At 40.3% G+C, this 25,855-nt stretch overlaps 1 protein-coding gene across 7 annotated transcripts in view; it reads right to left on the bottom strand.

Moving 5' to 3' along the window:
• PLCE1 (phospholipase C epsilon 1) overlaps nt 1-25,855 on the bottom strand; it is a 303,155-nt gene that overhangs the window by 118,033 nt on the left and 159,267 nt on the right. For all 7 annotated transcript variants that reach the window (XM_087862892.1, XM_087862890.1, XM_045810048.2 and 4 more), the window contains exon 4: nt 12,164-12,480. In XM_087862892.1, coding sequence (XP_087719018.1) covers nt 12,164-12,480 — 317 coding nt within the window. The remainder of the gene's footprint in view (nt 1-12,163; nt 12,481-25,855) is intronic.

Genomic DNA, 25,855 nt, shown 5'->3' on the forward strand with positions numbered 1-25,855 from the left:
AAACTACTCCTAGCTCCCTTTTATAGGTGGGGAAATAGGCTCAGAGAAGCAAAGTAATTCGACCAAATCCACTGTGCTAATAAGTAACAGGTTAGGATCTGAACCCTTGTATGTCTGAATCAGAGCATCTGCACTTGACCATCATGGATGGACTTTGTTACTGCCCAGAAAATGTCTTCCAAATGCTCTGCCCAGAAAGCTTGAAGTCAGTCTTGACCCTTCCCTGCATTCAGCCTTCCTACCTGACTAGTCACTATACTACTAGGTTTCTTTTTCTAAACAATTGGGCACCATTTTTTCCTTTTGTGCTCACCAGCATCCTACACCAGGCCCTTCACCTTCATCCTCTGTTGTTTACAGAAACTCTCCTGATGGGTCTTCTCTCCTGGTATCATGCATGATCCTGCCCAGAAAATGTTTAATCAAGCTGCTTCTCTCATTTGAAGGGTTCTCCCTGCCATCCACCTTTTTGCCACTCACGCACTTGACCCACCTTGGAACTGTCCAGTCCTTACTGACCCAGAACCTCATCCTGGCGGGGGGGATGGAGCAGGGGAGGCTAGAATGTATGCCAACTGTCATGTAATTAAAATATTTTACATGCATAACTCCTTTTCTGCTCCTTCTCCAGCTTTTGAGGGATCTGTAGCTAAACTGCTTTGGGAGGCTGAGGCATTAAGGCCCAGACCCACTTCCTCCACCTGTATGACAGACCTACCTACCACCCCTACATGACAGAGTTTTCCAAAGCATGTTCTATAATGGGTACCAGGCTCTCAGTATTCAAGTATGTTTGTGAAATATTGCATTCTGAGAGAGTATTAATATATGTGAGCATACTAAGTGACCTGAGAAGTCCTGCGATGAAAAAAACCCCACCTTCATTATCATTGTTTGCCCAGCATGTGGCGTATGTGTTAGACCCTTTTCCCACAGACTGCATACTGACATCCCAAACTCACTGTGGGAGATGCAACACTGGTCCTACTTGGTTACCTCCCAAGTCTCTCAAACAAACCAGCATTTTGTTGCCCCATTTCCTCATTCATGGTATCTCTCATGAATGGTTTATTGTGCAACTAGATGCATAGTTCTATATGTGAATCTATATAAGAGAGTTTGGGCTTTGGGCTCATAAAAGCCTGAGTTTCATCATGGCTTAGCCACCTTCTAGTTATGTGATATTGGGCAATTTATGTAGCCTCTCTGAATCTCAGTTTTCTTATTTTTAAAATAAAGCAATGATTCCCATCTATTAGGATTGTGTGAAAGCTAAATGTAGAGTGTGTATGTCAAGCATTTGGCATAGTGCCCAGTGTAAGAATTAGCAGTGGCTACATTATTAATTATTCTATCATCATCACCATCATCACCATCACCCTCATCATCATCACCACCATCATCATCACCATATCACCATCACCATCATCACCATCATCATCACCATCACTATCATCTAAATAAATGGGGAAAAAATTAGACATCCTCAATTAGCTAACTCTCAAATTAACCACATTTTTTTTTCCTTTTCAGAGGATAATTTGACTTACATATCAAGGATGTATCTTGGTTTTAGGAAATTATTCCATGAAGTATCTCAAATCATACCAACAGACAAAATGAGAAACCTCTGTTGGATGATTGCAGAGTTAAGGAAACTCACATCTAGCTTCAAAACTCTGCAAAGAGGGGATTAATGGTATAAGGCCAACATGATGAGCATTCTAATGATGTGCCATTGGGCTTCCTATTAATTCTTATTTGGTTTGACATTTTTACTAACAATTTGAATAAATATACATGAGACACATGTATCAAGCCTGATTATGAAAAAAAATGGAAGTGCTTAGCTAACTCAATATATAACTGAATTAATAGTCAAAAACTTTTTGACAGGCTTGAATGCCCCCAAAAGATAACATTTAGTAGACTTAACTATAAAAGATCACATCCATGCAAGAAAACATTAAACAAAACAACCTATGCACAGAGAAAAGATGAACTTGGCCATTTGTGTGCCAAAAGTCTAGGGCTTTTAGTTGACCTTCAGGTGGGCTAATAATTAGACACAGCTCATAGAAAAAAGTAATCAAATTAACAGGCATTCAGAGCAGGAGAATGACCCAATTGCAAGAAGGGAGAGTCCAGTGTTCAGAACAGACTAGGGAGCTTCATTTTTAATAGGGATATTGAAAAATGCTATGTTTTGACAATATGGGGAATGTCCAGCCTCAAGAGAACCAAACAAAGGAAGACAATTTCTATTAGTCCCCAGAGAATGACAGGTGGAATTTATAAGGAGGCAGATTTCAGTTTGATTTAAGGAAGAATTTTAAAACAAATTGAGCTCTATCAACATAACAGGCTCATTAAAATGGAGTGAACCCTGTCTTTGAAAGTTTTTAGCAAAAGCTGGGTAAGAATCTACAAGGGAGAGATTCCTACATTTGGTGGATGACAGGGGTACGTAACATAACCTCTGAAACCTCATCAGTGGTAATGTTTATAGTCGTGCCTGGCAAAAGCCTTCCCAACCTCCAAGGCTCCGAAGCCTTTGCTCGTCCTCGAAGGCAATGTGCCTGGTGCCCTCTTTCTTCCACTCTCATGGCACACCCAGTCCCTGCTTCTCATGTGGCATGGAATCACACTAGTTACTATTTACTGAGTACTATTCTGTGCTATCCTACTATCTTGCTTAAATGTCCCAATAACCACATGAAGATAAAACTATCCCATTTTACAGGTGAGAATTATGAAGCTGAAATCAGTTTATGTCACTAACTTGCCCAGAGTCCTACAGTGAGTAAGTGGCAGACCAGGACTCAAAACCAGACTTTAGCAATAGAATCATACTCCTTCCACTAACCCATGACACTACTCTCACCATGATCTCTCACATGATAGCTAATGCTTTACATGGCCTTTTCTTGGTGTGTATTTATTCAATATTTTAGGTCTTACATGCTTTGAATTAAATTGTAAATTCCTCAAACAAAAGGCCATGTCTTGCTTTTTTTTGTATTTCTAATAGCACTCCTTTCAATAAATAACTGTTAATGCCAACTAGCACTATGCATTCATAAATACCTCCTTATTGAGCATCTACTATATAGCTGGCACTTTGCAAAGAACTAGACAGTAATAAGTTTAAAAAGTTTCTAAGGCTAAAAGCATATAAGCAACAGCTTCCCTGACTTTTGAGGTGAGACATGACCAAGAGAAGACAGCAGCTGTGGTATGACCAGGGTAAGAAGGTCACAGGCAGAGTGAACAGCGAGTGCAAAGGCCATGTGGAGAAAATTAACTCTGTATGTCCAGAAACAGAATAAAGGTCAATGTGGTTGAAACACAGCCAGAGAGGGTGTGGCTGGTGTAAAGTCAGGATGAAGTAGATGGGCAAAATCATGCACGGTCTTGGCATTTTGGATTTTATTCCAAATGCAAAGGGAAGCCATTGGGAGGATTTTCTGCAAAGGGTGACCTGATCCGCTTTATGTTTACGAAAGATCACTCTGGCTGCTGGGTGGAGAACAGATTATAGGGTATGCAAACATGAAAGCAGTACTGAAGGTGAGTGCAGTGGTGGCCAGTGGTGGCAGGTGAAATGCTAAGGAGTGGGCCAATTTGTCAGTAAAGCAAATGGAACTTGCTGATAGTTTGGATGCTTATTAAGGGTTTGGGAAAAGAGTAAAATCTAGGATGACTCCTAGGTTGTTAGCCTGAGCACCTGGGTAGAGGCTAAGATGGGGAAGACAATGGGTGGTATGTGAATGGAGGAGTGAGAAGTCAATCCTGTAGTTCTATTTTGGCCACATTTGAACTGCCTTGTAGACATTGTTAGAATGTAGGCTTTGTGAGGGCCGGGGCTCTGTGTGTCTTGTTCTGTGCTGTAACCCCAGTGCACAAAACAGCACCTAGTATATAAGCCGGTACTCAATAAAATCTTGTTGAATGAAAAAAGCCAAGGGGAGGCATTGAGAAGGCAACTGGATTTATGAATGTTTAAATCTCCTGTGCAAATGTAGATTCTTGGCAAAGCATAATTACATTCCTCTTTGGCTCCTACACGTGTAGTAAAGATCTCTGAGAGAATGGTTTTTCAAAGAGTTGAATTAAATATCCTAATAGGGTCAGTTAATGCAGACTTGGAGAGAGGCTCAAAATCCTAGTCTCTGACTAAAGCCTACTTGGTCTTTCCCACAGTTTCAGCATCACTGAAGTGATATGTCTGATGGTAAAGAACACTGGGCCTCGAGGACACACTGGACTGCTTCTCTAAGTCATGTTTACTATTTGTAATAATAATTAACAACAAGAACAATACTTCTCACATACATCAAAATTCTTATTTGTCTATTTGCTAGTTTCCTTTGCAGTCATTCTTATTTCTACCAGTCCCAGACTTGAAGTACTGACTTGATGCCTGCCTTAAACAGAATAAAACAGGCCTCCAGTGGTCAGTTGGAAATTCTCTTTTTGGGATGGTTAAATCCTAAAGACATGATGGGAGCTTTAAGAAGGGTCACTAAGAATGAAAATATCCTATCATAGTAACAAAATAGTTTAAATACTTAAGATTTCAAAACCAAGTTCTCCACTGCAGCATGAGTACCAAAGAATGAAAAAAAAATGCAGAAAGAGAAAAGGAAGGAAGGAAGGAAGGAAGGAAGGAAGGAAGGAAGGAAGGAAGGAAGGAGAAAAATAAAGAGAAGACAAGTAAGCCATCACCATTTATTAAAATTTATTTTGGACAATTCTCAACTATCTGCAATAATGGATGACCCCAAAGACAGGAATCACTGTCCTATTTGCTTTGGGATATAGCTTTGTTCTTCTCTTTGAATTTCAGTGAGGCTGATGGTCTAGAGCAGTGATTCTCAACTATTGGTGGCATCAGAATTATCTTGTGGAGCTTTTGAAAAATACAGATCCCCAAGCCCACCACATATCCATGCAGTCAGAAACTCCTGGGAGTGGGCTGCAAGGTGTGCATATTTTTAAAGTACTCTGATGCCCTCGCCTTTATTCAGCTGATCAGTGAAAACCACTGTTCAAGGAAATCACATTAGATGTTTTAAGAATGAGCACAGGCATGCAGGTCCTGATTCCAAGATTCCTGGCAGCCCTTGTCCACCACCTTCTCCTGCTGTCCCCACATTGAGCACAGCCTCCCTGGTCCTTTTAGAAGTACAGGTAGGACTTAAGATTTTGAATTTCAAAAGTCATCTCTGTTGGGGTATAGGTATCATGCAAAACAGAAGTAGAGAGTGAGAAAGAAACACATGACAGCAATGGTATGGTGAAGAGAGGAACATAAAGAAATAAAGTAAAATGAGGATTTTTTTTTTTTTTTGGCATCCTACATTCTCAGGCATCAAGCACCTCAAAGCTGAAAGGAACTTTAAAAGCCACAGACCTGAAATCCCCCTCCTGCCTGAACCTGTGGAAATGACAACTTATCCCAATGTTCTTCTGGGACAATATTCTCGGAAACCTCAAGGTACGATTATCTTCCCCAGGTCAAGGAGCAGAACCTCCCAATTCAAAGGAGATGCCACATTTTCAATATCAGGAAGTGAGCACATGTGTTAAAGTCAACAAAGAGGTTAAATTCCTTATACATGTCAAAATCATAAAAAATATGTTGACTCCTCCTATGAAGAAAATGGCTTTTTTCAGAGTAAGAGAACTGAGTTGAGGTAAAAAGGCTCCTTCAGCTTCTGATTTAATAGCACCAGGTAGACAACCCAAGAATACTGACTTTGGAAGCCAGATCACATGGATTCAAATCTTAGCTCTAAAACCACAGGTCATTTCGTTAGCCTCTCTGTGCCTCAGTTTTCTCATCTGTTAAGTGGGGGGACCACCATAATAAAAGAGATGGGATCCATGTTATTATTTTAATTTTAGGTTTATTTGTTTTGTAACCAACATTAAACCATTTGTATCTTAGATCCTCATGGCTTTACACACATCATCTCTCTGAACACTCACATAACCCATCCAAGGTAGGTACTACTATTATCCCCAGCTAGAGATGAGGGATTAGGTAGTTAGCTTGAGGTTATGCAGCTGGGAATGGTGGATTAGAACCCGGGCAGGCCAACCCTAGAGCTGAATGATGATGCATGGTGATGCTACTCCTCATTCCCAGCCCTGCTGTTCACTGACAGTTACTGTGAGTGAGTAGAATCCCATGAGTGCTGATTGCCAAGAACTACCAATCACAATTTGCTGTCAATCCATTCTAGGACAGATTAGCCTCCTACTAATAACCCTGCTCTTATAATATTGCCCTACACAGCTGAATCTTGGTGGTTCAACTGCCTGCTGTATTTTCTGGTCTAGAAATTTCTGGACTAAAATTTCTGTTATATCAGGAATGCATGGTGAAATGTTCTGGAGAATGACTATAGTGTCTACTTTCAGAGGTGCTTCTGGGGAGATGTGCTTTCCCAAGGAGAAATCTGGTTTTCCACAGTGAGCTGAAATCTCCCTTACCCTGAGGGGGCTTTATTGGCAATGCACCCCATGAGGATTCACATATGAGGCAGAAGTTTGTATTGCAGCCCTAAACAGATGATTTACTTTGCTGTCTGCATAAAAGGAGGGGAGAAAAGCTTTGTCAGGAACTTCTTCTAACATGATTGAATATACACATTAAAAAAACAGTATTTTTTCCAAAATATTTCAAGTGAAGAACACATTTGGGCATGAGGACACTCCCCTACCCTAATCCCTCCCATTATCGTATGTCATGCATTTTCCTTACTGTGAAGAAATGGTCTTTCCTTGGCTATGATGAGACATAATTTTAGATGTTGGAAAACGCCAAATTGATCATCATGCACAAAGTATATAAGGGATTCTGTCTGAAAGGACCCAGGTCGAAATAGCCATTCTCTGGCCATATGGTTTACTTATTCTCAGGTTTCTTTCCCAGGAAGTTAAGCTGCACCTTGGCATTCTTTGTAGAGGGGATGGCCTTTAAATGGTTGAACTGAAATCTAGTGAAACATACCAGACAGAAGGAACAAGTAACAACTGAGTGTCACTTTGGGCTGCCTGCATTTGTGTGGCTAGAGAAACAGTCTGATGACTGCTTAGGTTGACCAAACAGAAGGAAGTTGGGGAAGGTCACCCAGGGGAAAGAGCTAAGTAGAATCCCTCCATAGTCTTCTGGGGCCAAATCTTGGGCTCATGACCTTCCCCTGGACCACTGGGTCCAAAAGAGGAGCCCAGATGAATGTTCTTGCTAAAAACTACTCAACAAGCAAAAACTGCTCAGGCAGAGGGAAAAGTGAACCTACTAGTGGCCTTTTGGGCTGAAAACCAGTCAGTCTCCAGTCAGAAAAATCAACTATTACACAGAAGAGCATCTGGCAATGGTGTGGGCAGTGGTGGTTATGGAGCCAAAAATTCACTCTGTTGACAAGTCCTGAGGCCCAGCTGTAGAGGCAAACTATGATGAGTTCTGATTTCCAGAGTTATCAATGCGTGAACAATAAAGACAGGAAGAAGAGGCCATATTAAAGAGGCATAAGGTTTGAGAACCAGTGACTCAGAAATTCAATCCCAGAATACCACCCACTACCGTGTTTCACCATTGTCCTCAAGGATGGTGGGGGAAGAAAGGCATGAGAACAAAGGGAGTAAGGATGGTCTTCAATCTTTAATAGCTTCTCATCTCTTCTTAGCTCATGGGCTAAGGTATGCGATCTCTTCAGTGAAGCTAACTACAAAAACATTCCTCTCTGGCTCCTCTAGAAAAGATAAATGGCTCTGGAATTTATTCTAAAAGAAATGAAAAAAAAAACACAGTAAGATCAAAAGGAATCTGGGCTAGAGGCAAAGGCTGGATAGGGGAAGAAAGTGGGGGGCAAACCCCAAGGAAGATTTGAGACTGTCAAAGTAAGAGACTCTGTGGGTGGCCAGGAAGTGAGGTTGCTCAACCTGAAAAGAGAAAGAAGAACACTGGTTTCTTGGAGATTTAAATCAAGAGTATGACTACTCTAGAGAGATGTCCAGATCAAAAGGGTTCAGGAAGACCTGCTTCCCAAATCAGGCAAAGTAGGACAGAGCTTATCCACCCTCCCACGCCCCATCAAACTACCACTGGCTTCAGGGTGGACCCTCTGCATTTTCCATTTACTTGCGAGGATGAAGAGATGACTGCCTTGAACAAGTCACTCTGGTGTGCACCAGTCTTGATGTTAGGCAGGAGAAGGGGGAATGGGGAGAAACACTGCTTCCAAGCCACAATCTAAATTGATTTGCAATGATTTATCTCCTGGCCTTCCTTAATGTAAGCCATTTTTTCAGTTATTTTAGGATTGTACTTTGAATTGCATTTTAACCATATTTTCCTAAGAACAAGTGTTATGCAACATTGCCCAAAAGGCATCAGGGATTTTCTTCCCTTTCCCCACATTACAGTTAAGTCATTGGGTAAAGAGTTGTTAGAATTTGGGAAACTTCTAGCTCAGAATAATGTTCTATTGACAATCAGGCGCAAGCTTCGCCCCTAGACAATGAGTCTTGCTCGTAACAACAACTGGCTGTCTTCTTGTCTGGAATATCCTCCATTCCCTGTGATGTCCCTCTCTAGACCTCCCCCCATCCCTCAAGGCCCAGGCCCAACCTCCAGAGCTGAGCAGAAGAGAGCTCTGATCACCCACCTAGACATCTCAGCTCCCACATCTGTGCCACTCACATTGCACGGACTTTCTGCCTTTTTTGGTAGTGATTTGTGCCCGTGCCTGACTACAATTTAAGACTGGTAGCTTCTGGCAGCCGCCGACTGTTACTCATTTTCCTCAGTGCGTATCCACTATGGTGCCCTGCTTCTGAGAAGTGCTGAAAATATGTTCACTGAATAACTGAATGCATAAATAAATGCATTCACCTCTCTTCTAAGTGACTAGCACTCCTGCCATGGAGCTAATATTCTCTATCTCGTCTTTAAGATTCTCCAGCCTTCCATGCACTAGGTATTTTCCTCCCACTGAGGAAAGTGCACTTATATTGTGTATCCAATTTTGACAGAGCCAAAGTATGGTCTTATAATGTTGTAGATTTTTATCATAAACTGCTAATTTCTTACTTAAAAGAATATTACGTTTCACACATCAGTGAAAAAAAGAGAAGGCTATAGCAGAGGAGGCGCTCAATAAATAAGTCTTAATGAATGAATGAGTGATAATAGTAAATTAGATACAAATAGAAACAGAAAGAAGAGTAGAAAAAGAAGAGATGCACAAGAGATTTAGAAAGGAAGTAGAAAGAGGGGGGAAAAGGCAAAGGAGACTCAAGATTAAGTAAATTCTCAATCAGCAATTCTGGTTTTACTACAAACTTAACCTTGATAATTTAACAAGCAGAGAGGAGAGGCAAGGCAGTTGGGTTAGAAGAGAGTAGACTATGAAGACAGACATCTGGATTCTGACATTCACTCAGCCACTCTGTGACCCTGAACAAGTGACTCAACCTCTCTGAGCGGACTAGCTTTTATTTTTAACCTTTTATTCTGAAGTAATTTTAGATTTACAGAAAAGTTGCAAAAATAGTACAGAGAGTTCCTGTATACAGTTCACTCAGCTTCTGCTAATGTTAGCATCTTTCATAACCACAGTACCATTATCAAAAGAAGGAAATTAACATTGATCCATTAATACAAATTAAACCATATTCCTTAATAGAATTTCACCAGTTTCCCCATTAATATCTTTTTTCCTAGCCCTGTATCCAGTAGGTTCCCCCTCTGCATTTAGTTATCATGTCTCCTTGTCTCCTCTAGTCTTTGACAGTTCCTCAGTCTTTCCATAACTTTCACGACCTTGATACTTTTGAAGAGTAGACCATCCCTCAGTCTGGGGTTGTCTGATGGCTTTTTTCCTCACGATTAGATTTAGGTCTTTCTTTTCTTTTTCTTTTCTTTTCTTTTCTTTTCTTTTCTTTTCTTTTCTTTTCTTTTCTTTTCTTTTCTTTCTTTCTTTCTTTCTTTCTTTCTTTCTTTCTTTCTTTCTTTCTTTCTTTCTTTCTTTCTTTCTTTCTTTCTTTCTTTCTTTCTTTCTTTCTTTCTTTCTTTCTTTCTTTCTTTCTTTCTTTCTTTCTTTCTTTCTTTCTTTCTTTCTGTGTCAGGAACATCATAGAGATGATGTCATGCCCTTCCTCGTGCACCACAGCAAGAGTTACCTGTCAATATGTCTTCTTACTGGTCATGGTGACCTTGAGCACTTACTTAAGGTGGTGTCTACTGGGTTTTTCCACTGTTCTATTTTTCTTTTTGTAATTAATCAATATTTTATGGAGAGATACTCTGACTTTTTATTTATTTTGTAATCTCTACACCCAATGTGGGGCTTGAACTCATGATTCCAAGACCAAGACTTAAATGCTCTCCCAACTGAGTCAGCCAGGCGCCCCTTGTGAAGAGATACTTTTAGACTAAGCCAATATCTTGTTTCTCATCATATTTTTGCCAATAATATTAGCATTCATCAGTAGTTCTTCCTTGTAACAATTTGTTGCTGGGGAGTTCTCAAGGTGATTTCCCATTTCTTTCATCCCTCTACATTTATTAGATTCCTTCATAATTAAGAGCTTCCCTTCCCCTCCCATTAACGAATTTATTCATTTATTTTTATCAATATGGACTCAAGAATACTTATTCTACGAACTATAATTCAATACTATTATTTTGTTACTTAAGCTTCACTTTTATCTGTGAGTCAGGGAGAATGGCAATAGCCTCACACAACTATCATGAGGATTAAATAGAATTTAAAAATGTGAAAATGTCCAGTCCAGAGCACTTAGTAAATAAATGCTGGTTCTTGTCCTCCTTTTTCTTTATAGAAGGTAAAGCCACATTACTCTGAAGGCAAGACCCTACTAATAGGCGAAAATCTTAATTTAAGAATTCTCTTTTAATGTAATGGAGCCTTTCTACACTAAGGTATAGAAACCAACTAAAACTTAGCTAGCCCAGTGTTACGTACTAGAGGTCATTTCAGATCTGCCTGTAATGACTATAGAAGACTGATTTTTAATCAGTATCCATAATTTGTATGAAAATAGATGCTTGAGAATACTTGAAAACAGACTGTTCTCTTAAGTAGTTTAAGTGTTTTCCCAGAAATCTTGTTTATGTTCTGAAGTTGCTTAGCTAAACTATTTTCAGAGATAGTCCAAAGCATGCCTCAACCCAGCTGTGCTTTGTATCATCACTAACTCTGAATTAGTGAAATCACTGATTAATCTTTGATTCCTGAGGTATGGGGAGTGAATGGAAGAAACTGAAATTTTCTTTCTCTAAAATTAATTTAAAATTAGATTTTTAAAAGTTCAGGCAAGGCAAACTTCAGGTACAATTTAAAACAGCCACAACCACAATGGACGAAGATAAGGTCCTAAGGCTGTGAGAGTGAGTAGGTATGGAAGTTTAAAGCACGACACAACATACGGTAAAATCCACAAATAAAACACTGAAAGTACTGGAACTTCCATTTTCCACCCTGTTTTTATCAGTAGGGAAAATCAAGAACATCAGGAGATTTATTTTAAAAAGCATTTTAGGGGCAGTGTAGTTCACAGGCTCTCAAGTGGACTCCCAGAGGGTCTGTCTTGCTCAGTCTGGGGTGAGGCCAGGTACCACCCCTCAACACAAGCATGATACAGGTGGGAGTGCAGTGGTTTGCAACCCCCGCTCTGGGGCCTGACTACGTAGGTCTGAATATCACTATTGCTACCTACCACCTATGTAACTTTGGGCAAATGACTTCATCTCCTCATGCCCCAGTGTCTTAAAAGCACCTTCAAAGCATCTTAAAAGCAAGGTTGGGGGGAATATTGGAAAATGGGCCTGGGGAGAATATTTTGGCAAGGGAGGGGAGAAAAGGGCAGGCACTCATCCAAAGGGAGAAGGCCCATGAACTTGGTGAAGATAGAGATAAACATAGGAACAGTTAGGCTTAGGGCAGTGACAGGGAGGACGACAATGTGTCTTCGATCTCATTGCTTAGAAACAAAGCAGCCATCACAGAAGTGGCAAGACCAACAGGCAGATGAGACACCAATAGCAGACAAACTGAAAAGGAGAAATACATTTAAAAATCACTTACTAGAGTTTCAATTACAAGTACATCTCCAAGTGATTTCTTACCTCATTAAATCTCATCACCAGATCTTCCAGGGCATTGTGCTCTCCATTCTGGGAGGTAAGAATTGAAGCTGAGATGGATGCTTTGAGGCAGGGCAGGGACGTCTGGCATTCCGGAGTGCCCAAGTCCCGGGTCAAGAAGCAAAGGTAGTCAACTGGCAAGACCCTTCGGTAAATGTTCTGTTCCTGCTCCATCAGAATGCTGGCGACTTCCTCTGGGAACTGAATGAGGGGCTGCAGGTCAATCAGCTCCTTGCTGATCCCAGCTGAACTTGAAGGGAGGGCACTGGAATTGGCCATGGAGGTGCCTGGTTGGCGTTCTAAAATAAAGCAACAAAAGTTGTGGTGACACCAAAGTTGATATCTCTACAACAGATACTTACTTGAGAACCATTCAAAATCTTACAGGTTTCTTAACCAAGTTTCCACTTGGTGAATAGCTCTCTACTATCTTTCTTGGTATGGAAACCCTTCTGATAACTGTCCTGCCTGCTTGCTCCTGCCCCCTGGGGGGTGGGGAAAGGCTCTGTTCCCCATTTTTAGAAGGAGCACTGATCTAACACACCATTCTCTAACCAGTTCACTATGACATTTTGCAGAGTAGTAGAAAAGTCGTATGTACTATTTGCTTCCTTATCCTCCAATGCTAACCATCAGAGTGAAGCGAAATGAGGGTAGGTGTGGGCACTGCAAGCAAGATGCAAGAGAAAAGAAGGCTACGGAGGTGGGGGAGGAGGCATGTGGACGCATATGCACATGGTATGTAGATGCGCAGGAGACCCTGGGGACCCAATGCACGCAAGGTCCAACCCTTCATCGTCTACTTGCTGACATTCCACCCTCTAAGACTGATTCTAGCGAGAACCATTTGGGGGTTTGCAGGAACAGAACCACCTATAAAAGTAAGGGAGGAACAGGTAATGAGGAGATGTATCTAAATAAATAAAATAAATAAACCTTATTCCCTGCTCCACAAGCGGCTGTAAGAAGGTGGTGAGAAAGAGAGAGTGGCAAGTGCAGTGCACAGAAGTACCAAATGCGTCCATAGGCTCCAAATTTTTCCCTTAGCACAAACTCGCTTTATTTCACCACTCCATCCATCTGTCTCTTAATTTCCTGCCTATGAGTCAATCATTCATGCATCTACGTAACCATCCATCCGTCCGTCCATCTGCTTAAAATGCTTTGAAAATCTATGATCAGCCCTACAACAGAATATCCCCAAGTTTGACCAGTTTTGTGGTTAAGCTGGGGAAATGGCATGTATTCATGGCACAAGTCCTCTTCCTGGAAACACATGAGGCGCACAGGTATACTGCTAAAGGATCTAAGGGGTCTTCCAGTAAAGAAATCCATTTCCATTGGTTCATCCAGTGGTCCCAGAGCACACTTTATATCACACCTATTAGGCCACTCTGTGAGACTAGTGCCACTTGGAGCCCTTCAGGAAACGCTGCACAAAATGCTCTCCCTCGCCATCCAGTTCACACCTTTTCCTTCCTGGCAGTCCCTCCCTGGCTGGCCCCCCTTCATGCCTCTCCTAGTACTCCATGAGGGGACCACATTCTACTTCCCCAGAATCTTTCTCACATTCCTGATTTCTTAAAACATTCTTGCCGACCCTTTGGCAGAATAATGGCATGGCATTCCTCACTACCAGCTGTCACCTGGCTTGGACACTGGACAAATCATAATTCCTAAGGAAGACTTCATCAATATTCAGACCTCAGCATCCTTGACTCTTTTTTAAATCCCTACTGCAGACAACCTTGGAATCATCACTTCAAAGTGCTCCATCTCTGTAGTACAGAACTCTGAAATCCTTGGCCTTGAATTTGACTGCCTTTTCCCTCCCATCCTTTCTACTAAACCTTCTCTGTCCTTGGCAGACTTCCAGTTCTCTGGTCCTGGTTTGGGTACATGGTCAGCATTTTAACATGGCGCCCACAACACCCAGGATGCCGTCCCAAGTCTCCTTGACTTTCTGCCACGTGTACTTCCCAATCTTCAATCTTAAACTCAACTATCCGTCCTTGGCTTCTGGGCTGCTATGTGATGACACTGACATTGCTGCTACATAGTGATGGGACCCTTGCTAATTTGCATTATCTAACTTCCGCTGGGCCCTCAGGGCAGCTTCAGACTTGACATGAATTTATTTAGTTTTTTCCTAAATTATTCACTGTCTTCTTTACCTCAGCGGTACAGCCTTTCTAGTCTTCTCACACACCCAAACCCACCTTTATTTTCCTTACAGTAGTTTGATGATTTCTTTTTTTTTTAATAGTTTTCACTTGAGTGTAGTTGACACACATTATGTTCATTTCAGGCATACAACAGAGTGATCTGACAAGTTTAAATATGATGCTGTGCTCACCACGAGTGTAGCTACTGCGTTTAATACACTATAATATGTTTACTACACTATGATAACTGTCAAGCATCAGGGACTCCTTCCATTAGTTTAAATGCCTCTATGTGTTCCATTTTCTCCTTCTTCTCTGAGAAAGGTGTGTGCCTCCTCCTCCCCAAGCCCCACCCAGGTCTGTGACTAAGTCTATTCAAATTGCCTCAGTGGTTGTCTCCACCATCATTCCCTTTCTCTCTGCAGATTCTTCTTTGCCTACCCAAGAGTTCGGTTTCCCTTGCCCTTAAAAACAAGCCCATACAACTTCCCTTCTCTCTTAAATTCCAAATCTCCTCTAGCCTTTCCTTCACTGTGTACGTTCTGTGCAGGGCAGTCTACGTTCCTCTGGTCAGTGTGGTGACCGTATCTTCTGATTCAAAACCTAGGCATGCAATCTGCTCAAATTAATAAACCAGTAACAGTGCGGGAGAGAAAAACGGAAACTGAGAGCTCTTAGTTCTTAGACCACCCTGTTGACAGGGCATCTCTGTTGATGGTATGGGCTCTAACGTTCTTCCCTCACCCCATCCTCTCCCCTGCAGCCCACCTGCCACCTCTGAAGCATAGCTCAAGAAAAATTCTTGGTGACATTTGCTGTTTAACTGAGTTATTTCCCTTTTGCAGGAATGCTCTCAGTGACAATCTAACAAAAAATCGTGAGGAGAAAACTGTAAAGTTTGAACAATACTGCTCTCCACTGATGCAAGCCTGATTCTATTTTAAATATATTCCAGTTGGAACTCCCTCTTTTGTCTTCTGTATAGAAATTGTAGTATCCAAATTATTGTTTTTCTGTGATTCTAAAAGGTGAAGGGGTGAGTAAAGCATACAATGATTTATTGTAACCATTTTTATCCATTTTTTGGACCAAACTACCAAGAATCAACTTCAGTGGAAAGCAAGGATTACCAAATTATATTTGGTTCTCTCTATGCTCTTATTGGAAAATAATTAAAATATGGCAAGTGCTCAAATCTACATGGCCTATATGATCTCACTCTCCAACTTTCTAAGTAGTTTAGAAAGTACTGGATTTCCTGAAAATTGACTCAGAATGTGGTCAGATGGCAGGCAGACTGCAGCTTCTGGATCCTGATAATTTCTGTACAGTGGAATTAGCCCTATATGGGAAGTCTTCCCAGAAGCAACCAATTCCGAAACATGATTTCCAAGTACAACACTCTATAACACCTAAATCTTGTGAAATCGCTTATCTAATATGTAAGAGAAGAGATAATGTAACAAAAGATATAAATAACCTAAGAAGATATATTATAAACTGCAATTTATCTTGAGATAGGAATCACATGGTGTTACAATGAATAAAAAGAGTCTAGTGACTGGTGAGAAACGGCAATAAAGGAGACCTAAAAAAAAAAAAAACAATGAAAGAAGGAAAAAGAAGCATGGTCACTGTAACCCCAATAAATGCCACAGCCCCATGTGTCTCAAGATAAGCATGACTTCACACTCAAAAGAAACACAAATCTGATGTTAGAAACCTTGAAACATAACGGAGACCCTTCGGGTAGGTTTCGTTAAAGCAGAAGTACTCAGGGGTTTTATACCATGCCCCACAAAGAAACATCCCAGAAATCTTGGGACATAATTTTCTGTCTCACAAGTCCCACACTTTCAGCAGCTGAAAGTCCATTTTTTCTCCTTATAACCTCCTCCTTCCCCTTTTCCATGCCACAGGGCCCCAACTCGTGGCTCTGTATCACCATCACACCCTCCTTTCTGCAAGACGGGCAACTCTACAATGGATGGGAGACCATGGCTGTAGCTCTCTGTAGCTCTATGACCCCCTGGCACTTCCTCATTAGTTGTGGAGCAAAATGCATAAAGCCCACTAGAGGCTACAGTTCTTCTCTTGTGAAAAGTTTTTAGAAAACATATGGTGAAAAAAATTATCGACCTCAATCACAGTGAAGGTTTGCTCTCAGCTGTGTTCTTCAGTTAAAACTATTCTACAGTAGAATAGGGCTATATCTCTAGACACGGTCATGACCTGGAAATATTTACCATGGGACATGGTGTCTGCAAGTTCTGTTTCTCTGCTCAAATATTAGCTTCCCGAACTAAGGATTTTACATGGATTAATTAAGGAGGTAGACAGTAGTAGGATGTGAGGCTCACATGAGGTCACAGAAGAAGTAAGCCGGGAGATGCGATTTGAATCATGGTCTACTGGACTTAAGAACTCATGTTCCTGATCACTCAGCATATGGCCTCATGGAACAACAGAATGCCACGCTCTCATTCTGATTTTTAGAAGCATCTCGAGGGATACTAGTCAGCATAAATCAACTTCTTGTGCTTGTTTCCTTGGAATGATCTGATAAAATAAACTCTTCAAACTCCAAAGATAAAGGGTTTGACCCTAGAGGGTGAACATTTCTCCCTCTTATTCAGTCTGGAGCCATTACTTCAACCACCACAACTACATTAGAAAATAGCACCCAGAAACCTAAGGTGCCCTTTCCTTTCCTTCTTATAAGTTCAAAACAACGTTCCCATGCTTTAAACCAGTATTTTCCAAAGAGCGTTACACTGAATTTATGCAGAACATGGTTCCTTCGCTATAATTCAGAGACATACTGGGTTAAACAAATTTAAACAAGATTCTGCCCCCACAGTCCCAACTGTAACTGCAGGATTTCTCAGAGCCTTTAATAATTGCCAAAGGGGGACTATACTAGGATAGCACACAGTAGGTCTCTTCAATCTTATCTATATATCGTTTACGTGGGAATTACAGCCCCTTCAGAACTACAACACCCTCAGTGATTCTCAATGGGGGAACAGGGCTTAAGGTGTTTGTGAGGTTAGTTAGTGTCCAAGGAACTCCAGTCTGCCTTGTTGCTGGAACTCTATGTAAAGGTCAGAGGGTGAGAGACACTGTGGCTCATTTAGAAAACTTCAGGTTACTCCTGATGGCTGCAGCATATATTAGGAGAGACGGAGCATCACTGTAGAAAATAAGGAATGAAGCTTTATTTTCCAGAAGGCACCACAGAACAGGTGTGGCCCTTGAAGAAACCCTGTGGGTAGTGGGAGGATCAAAATATCTATGTAAAAATATATCACCCTAGACTTTGGGGTCTCTGGTTGGATCTAGGCAATCACTCTGTCTCCAGGAGGGAAATCCCGCTCATAGCTTCTCTTAAGTGGCATCCCTCACTGCCATCCCCGGAGTCCTCTCATTCCTGGCTTCCTGTCTGGTAATCAGAAAGCCCTCAATTTTGATTATAAGCTACCATTTCCAGGGTCTGTCTGCATATTGTGCAGTCCAGAAATATCCAGAAAAGCCTCTAGACTTGGTAAGCACTTTTCCTTGGTAACTGGTCACCCAATGCCCTGGGGTACGGTGCCACTGGGGAACTCCCTGCCCCCAAAATCCACCCCCTCCCTCAGAGTTAGCACTTGCTCAGAAATGCTAGTTTGGGTCCAAGCTCATGGAAGAGCCTCAGGCTTAGGCTGGAGCCCAGCAAAACCTTCCACTTCCCATTTATTTCTCTTTTTGCTTTTTGGTCCCAATCAAAACTAAAAGCATTTGGTCTTTCTTGCAGTGCCTCACATGAAAACCTAGAGTTTACCAAGGAATCTCATATAATCTCTTGCGTAATGTGAGGATGTCATGACAAGCAGGCATTGCTAATGTTATTTTTTACAAAGCTTGAGTTAAGTTGCTATGTGAGTTGCCCAAGAACCCAGTCCGTGAGTGGTCAGCCCTTGAACTGGCAAAAGAAGTTTCTGGCTCCTGGCCCATTGCTCTTCATTACCCCAAGCCAAGCCTGAGTTACCTTGGGTGTGATCTGTGCCCAAGGGCCAGCCTTATTAGCCAGTGCATCTGAATAGGTCAAAGAAAGGCTCAAGTAGAAAGTCCATTCATTCATTTATTGAGTGCCTACTATGTGTGAGACTTTGTCTCAGGCTACACTGCGTTGGGATTTAGCGAACAAGAAAAGATCCTTTGTTCACATACAACATTCTAGGAGAGGAGACAGATAATCAATATAATGCAGGGTGGGGGAGGAGGGAAATGGGGGATGGGGGGCGAAGGTATAATATTACATAGCATATACTAACTAGAATGTTAGCAATTTCATCAAGGATTTTTGCAAAATTTTTAAAAACTTTATCATCCAGGATGCCCTCCGCTAATACCCTAAGCCTTTTCTAGCTCCTCACCTACCCCCTGCTCCTCACCATTTATTAGCTCTTGGCACCAAGAAACTCATTTAATTCTTACAAAGAATGCTGTAAGGCAAGGGTGATTATCCTTAGTCTATAGATAGCAAAACAGAGACAGATGTTAAGTGTCTAAAGACACTCTGCAACTGAGACGGGGATGGAACTGCAACTCAGCTCTGACTCCAAAGGTCAGCCCTCTGTTAATCTCAGCATTTTGAGGGATCTTCTGCAGGGAAGATGGAGTCCTCCAATTTCCTGCCGAGTCTGTTGGGGGGGGGGGGGGGAAGCCACAGGCCCTCGGTGAAGTCATTTGCCCCCAGGACAGTAAACCAGGATTTAACTGCAGTGTCGACCTCTCCAGGAGTGGGATTTTAAGCCAGTCTGGAATTTTCTGGTCAGCACCCAGGAGATCATCTGTCATGTGGGCTCTCTCTATTGCCCCCCACCCTACACAAAGATGAGGTAATCCACCTAATAAGACCCCCTGCCCTTTCCCCTAAGGGAAGGTGATCTGGCTTGAAACAACCCTTCTTTTCTTTTACTAATAACCTCTTAACTCAGCCACCTCAGCTCCCTATAAAAACCGTCCATTTTGTACAGCTTCACTTGCCAGTTGGGACGCTGTCCGACTCACAAATCAGTCACTTAATAAAGCCACTAAGACCTTCAATTTACTCAGTTCAATTTTTATTGTTTAATAGCAGGATTATACTTTATAGGAATCTGACTTCAATGAAAAATAGAGCACGGTACTTGTGTTGTATTTTGATGGTAATTTAGCATTTGTTTGTGTGTTTGTTTTTGAACCAAGGTAAACCTTTGGGAGGACCTGCTTTGTAGCTCTGTTTCGGAAACAGTACTTTTCATTCTCATTCTCCATGAGTGCTGGTGAAACAGGCATAAGCTTTCTGGGAAGGCAAACCAAAACTTACACAGTATACCCTTTGTCCTAGCAATTCCACTTCTAGGATTTTATCTGACAGAAATTCTTGCAAAATTATAGACAAACTGAGGTAAATTTATAGGTACTGATATTGACATTTTTTTTCATGATAAATTTAGGTTAAAAAATACCGCATTGAGAACAATGAAATATGATCCTATTGGAGGAAAAATGATTTTACAAATGTAGGTATATGTTTGCATATCTGTCCAGTACACGTCAAACTAATAACAATGTTTATAGATTGAAAATTTTGTTTTAACTTTTTTCTACTGTACCATATGACAATACTTACAAAAATATATCAAAATGATATCTGAAAAAATCATACAGAGAAAAAAACTCAAATCTTCTCACGGACATAGCTGGTTCAGCATCTGCGCTGTTCAGATTTTTTTCCAATAAATACAAAAAAAGTTACTTCAAATTAAAATTAGGGAAGAAAGTAGAAAAACTTTTTATCCTATCTACTGTATCCATTTTTCTTTGATTTGATTAATTTTGTAGACAGTCTGCTTATTTTTTTTTTTAAGTTAAGCATTAGGTTCATCAACTGCACATTTAACAGACATTGAGTGGTACAATTCCAATTATAAAATAAGACAGGAGAGGAAGGATGTTGATTTCTTTTTATAAAAGATTTAGAATTGGCTTAAAGACACCAATCTCAGGCAGAGTTGAAAATTGCTTTTCAACAGGGAAGTAAATGGGTTTAAAGAAAGGCTGGGTAATTGGTGATTCTTTCTCATTATCTGTTATTGGTTTTCAGAGTAACAGATCAATCCTGCAACAAATGTGTCTGGCTTGTCCTCGGTACTACCACGAAAAAGATTAAGTTCACGAAATCAACGAAGCATATTATTTCTAACTTGGTACTTAAAACAAAACAAAACAAAACAATATGCCTAGATTGAAAATTAAGCCATATTCAGATAAAACAGTTTAGTGGACTGAAAAACCTCAGAGCAGGAAAAAATCTGACAATTCTTATTAATAAAAATAACTTCTCGAATAAAAATAACACTCGAATTTCCAAAGATACATGAGTTCACTGTGAAAGTATCGAAAACATAAAGAAACATTAAGAGGAAAATTAAAATAATCAATAATCCCATACCCAGAGATATTCTCTGTTAATATTTCTGTTGCATCTCATGTGTTTGATTTTTTTCTATAAATACACACAGTATTTACCAAGTAAGGGATTAGAGCACATACTTTTTTCTAACCTTTTAAAAAAACTTACTCTCCAGTGCACATTTCCCCAGCTCTAAACTAGCTTTCTAATATTTTTAATGGCTCTCTAGTAGTCAATGTTATGTTTAAAATGTCTTACCATCTTAAATAACACTGTGATAAAGGACATTGTAAATACGTCATATTTGCTTATTATGTTATCTGCTAACATTGAAAGAGAGAAGTCCCTACCCATTTTGGGAAACTTCCAGGCAACAGAAGTTTCTTTTCTTTTTACAGTACATCATCTAAGTGTTTTTTTTTTTTTAAAGATTTTTTTTTATTTATTCATTTGACAGAGATAGAGACAGCCAGCGAGAGAGAGAGGGAACACAAACAGGGGGAGTGGGAGAGGAAGAAGCAGGCTCATAGCAGAGGAGTCTGATGTGGGGCTCCATCCCATAACGCCGGATCACGCCCTGACCCTAAGGCAGACGCTTAACCGCTGTGCCACCCAGGCGTCCCTATCTAAGTGTTTTATCAGTGTCTCTCACTGACTATCCATCTATTTCTGACTACTTTGGGTAAACAAAATTAACTGACCTGAAATTCATATGGCAAGCTGGGATATGGTGTTGTGAAAATGGCATTAGTAACTCAAAGGTAATAAGAGGGAAGTTTGGAGTGTTGGTGACAATCTAATACCCTTCTACTCAGCAGCACATTCTTCAGGGATGGTTGACCCAGGAGATGTGGATGATTCTAGAACCGAATCCATGCAGGCCACCTGAACTCAAGTCTGACCTGGCTGGGCTACTTAAACATACACTAATTACCCTTAAGGGATCTTGTGTCTCTATGTTACAATTATAACCATCAATAATAATAATCACAAATCAATTATTAAATAATATATAATAATGACTGCTTATTATATTATTATTGTGTTTTAAAAACTTTATTTGTCAGAGAGAAAGCACATGCAGGGCGTGGCAGGCAGAGGGAGAAAGAGGCTCCCTGATGAGGAAGGAGACTGATGCAGGACTCGATCCCAGGAGCCTGGGATCATGGCCTGAGCCGAAGGCAGACGCTTAACGAACTGAGCCACCCAGGTGTCCCATCTCTTACTATATTATTAAGAAACAGATAATACCTAATACTTACTATGTACTAGTATCTACAGAAATCCTACTCGGTGCTCACAACCACTCTGTGTGGATGGCACAGCACGCTACGCTATCAATATCCCCATTTTAGCTCATGGGGACAGAGGCTAAGGAACTTGCTCAACATCACACTGAGATCAGCGATGGAACCAGCACCACATCAGACTGACACCAAAGCCCAGGCTCCACCCATCACCACCCTCCACTGACGTGAAGATTCTGTTCCTTAGTGTGTCTGTTAAAACTGAATCTGACATTTTCTTAGTGGTAGGTAAATCAAGCTGGACTCAGACCAAACGCTGGGGCTGGAAGGAACTACAGGGGTAGTCGGGATGAATTTTCCGCACTTTACAAATGAGGAAACTATGCCTCTGAGAGGTCAAGCTTCTTGCCCAAGGTCACAGAGCTGATTAGGACCAAGCTGGACTAGAATCAGACCCTCTACTCCCAGTCCACAGTACTTCTTCTCCACACCACTGCCTCCCTACTTGGTGTGGCTAGAATCTCAGGAGCTGTAAATGCTTGGGGGATTCTCCTCCAGAGGAAAGTGACGGCACAGTCCAGTGGTTATGAGTGAGGTCTTGGGACCACACAGCTGTGGGGTTGCACACCAGCAGGTCTGGTGTGGCACCGACTTGCTGTGTGATCTCAGGTAAGTTCTCAACAACCATGTCACAGTGATGATGGGAAAATAAAAATGAGAAAATACATGTAAGAGGCTTAATACATATTCAGCTCTCAGTAGTTAGTCATTTTTATCATCATCATTAAGTCACCATTTGAAAGACGAAGAAGGAATTTTGGGGCCTTTCATCTTAGAAGCCAGAGGAAGAGACTGTCGTGTATCAAATCATTTCAGGCTATGGAAACTTTTGCTTTGTTTTTATAACCTGCAACTTGTACCCTCTGGTGTGGTGCCTACCACAATAAAAAAAAAGATTTTTTTTTAAAGATCCCTAATGATACCTCATTTGTTCATATAAAAAGAAATGTCTGTAAATCTTGCTATACATTGTACTAACAGATAACCCAATTTAGAAACGCCCCTCCACCAAACACCCTGCTGTTCCCAGCTCTGTAGCTCTTCCCTCTGTAAAGAGAACGTTCATATCCCTTCTAGCTTGGCATTATCAGCAAACCCCATCAAGATGTCAGGGCAGTCTCAGAGTTAAATCTTCCCATGCCAAAATATCACTGGGCTATTTATGTCCATTCTTTCTTTTAAAATAAGATATCATCCACATACCATAAAATTCAGTTTTGAAAGTGTACAATTCAGTGTTTTTTAGTATATTCATAGAGTTGTACAACTGTCACCCTAGTCAACTTTAAAACATTTCATCACCCCCTGTACACATTAGCAATCATTCCCCATGCCTCACCCCCTTTCCTGGGCCATATCAGCCCCTGACAACCATTATTGTACCTTCTGACTCTATGGGTTTGCTTACTTTGTATATTTCATGCAACTGAATTATATAATATGTGGCCTTTTTTGTCTGGGTTCTTCCACTTACAATGTTTTCCAGGTTCATCAACATTATAGCATAAATCAGTATCTCATTTATTTTTATATGGCTGAATAATATTCCATTTTATGCATATACCAAATTTTGTTTATCTATTCATTTGTTTGTTTATCTATTCATTTGTTTACCTATTCATTTGTTGGACAATCAGATTGTTTGCAATTTTTGGCTAATGAACTTTTTTTTAGCATGAATAATGCTATTATGAATAACTGTGCAAAAACTTTTATGTGAATATTTCTTCATTTCTCGTGGGTAAATACCTAGGAGTAAAATTGTTAGATCATATGGTAACTTTCTGTTCAGCATTTTTTTTTTTTTTTTTTGAAGAATGCCCAAACTGTTTTCTACACTGGCTGAACAATTTACATTCCCATCATTAGTGTATGGGGCTCCAATTTCTCTACCTCCAGGTGAACATTTGTTTTGTTTTGTTTTCTTTTTTTTTTTAAATTATAGCCATCCTAGTGGCTATGAAGTGGCATTTTATGGTTCTGATTTGCATATCCCTGATGACTAATGATGTTGAGCATTTTTTCATTTGCTTATGGGTCATGTGCATATCTTCCTTTGAGAAATACCTATTCAAGTCCGAGAAATTTTTGAATTGGATTGTTCATCTTTTTGTTGTTGTTTTATACATATTCTGATATTAATTTCTTATATATGTAATTTGCAAATATTTTAACCCATTCTGTGGGTTGCCTTTTTATTCCACTGATAGTGTTCTTTGAGGCACAAAAGCTATACATTCTGATGTAGTCCAATTTATCTATTTTTTCTTTTGTTGCTTGTGCCTTTGGTGTCATATCCGAGAAATCATTGCCAAATTCAATGTCATGAAGCTTTCCCCCCGTGTCTCATAGTTTTAGGTCCTACATTTAGGTCTTTGATCCATTTTGAGTTAATTTCTGTATATAGCGGAAAGTAAGGGTCCAGCTTCATTTTTTTACATATGTATATTCAATTTTCTGAGCACTATGTGTTGGAAAGACTCTCTTTTCCCCCACTGAATGATCTTGGCACCCTTCTCGAAAATAATTTAGGCAGATATGCTAAGGTTTATTTCTCAGCTCTCTATTCTATTCCATTGATCTATATGTCTGTCATTATGCCAGTACTGCACTGGTTTGATTACCATATATTTACAGTAAGTTTAGAAATCAGAAGTGCGAGTCCTCCAACTTCATTCTGCTTTTAAAAACTTATTTTGGCTGTTCTGGTTCCCTTTGAAAGTCCATATGAATATTAGAATCAGCTCATTAGTTTCTGCAAAAAAGGCAGCTGGAATTTTGATAGGGATGACACTGAATCGGTAGACTGCTTTGGGGAGTACCGTCATCTGAACAGTATTAGTCTTCTAATCCATGAACATAGGATATCTTTCCATTTCTTCATGTCTTATACAATTTCTTTCAACAATGTTTTGTAGGTTTTAGTGTACAAATCTCTCAATTCTTTTGTTAAATTTATTCCTAAGTATTTGATTGGTTTTGATAGTCCTGTAAATGGAATTGTTTTCTTAACTTCACTTTCCAATTTTTCGTTCCTAGTGTACAGAAATACAACTGAGCTTATCTTGCAACTTTGCTGAACCAATTTATTAGTTCTAATAGTGTTTCAGTGGATTCCTTAGGATTTTCTACATATAAGGCCATGTTATCTGATAATAAAGATAGTCTAACTGCTTCCTTTCCAATCTGGATGCCTTTTATTTTTTTTCCTTGCCTAACTGCCCTGGCTAGAATCTCCAGTATAATGTTAAATAGAAGTGGTGAGAATAGATATTTTTGTCTGGTTTCTGATTTTAGGTGGAAAGCTTTCAGGTTTCTACGATTATGCATTATGTTAACTGTGGGTTTTTTATAGATGCACTTTGGAAGGCTGGAGATGTTCCCTTCTATTTCTATTTTGTTGGGTGTTTTTTCATAAAAGGGGGTCAGATTTTGTCAAATGCCTTTTCTGCATCTATTGAGAGGATCATGTGGTTGTTATCCATTATGCTATTAATATGGTGTATTACTTTGATTGGTGTTCATACCTTTTAACTGTCCATTCAGTTTTACATTACATGTTTAAGAACAGTCTAAGAGGAGCCTTGTACAAGACTACCATACATTTACTGTCTATCTGCAAGCCCAGCCCTAAACTGGACCTGTACATTGGACAAGAACAGATGACAAACTGGGACGTGACTGTAACCATGACTTCACATCACAAACACTCTGATATTTTTAAAAATTATGTTTGTTTTAAAGGAAATATATATTTTTAAAA

The sequence above is a fragment of the Ursus americanus genome, chromosome 6 (genome assembly GCF_024610735.1).
Source record: "Ursus americanus isolate L20-20 chromosome 6, mUrsAme1.1.p, whole genome shotgun sequence".
Classification (NCBI taxonomy): domain Eukaryota; kingdom Metazoa; phylum Chordata; class Mammalia; order Carnivora; family Ursidae; genus Ursus; species Ursus americanus.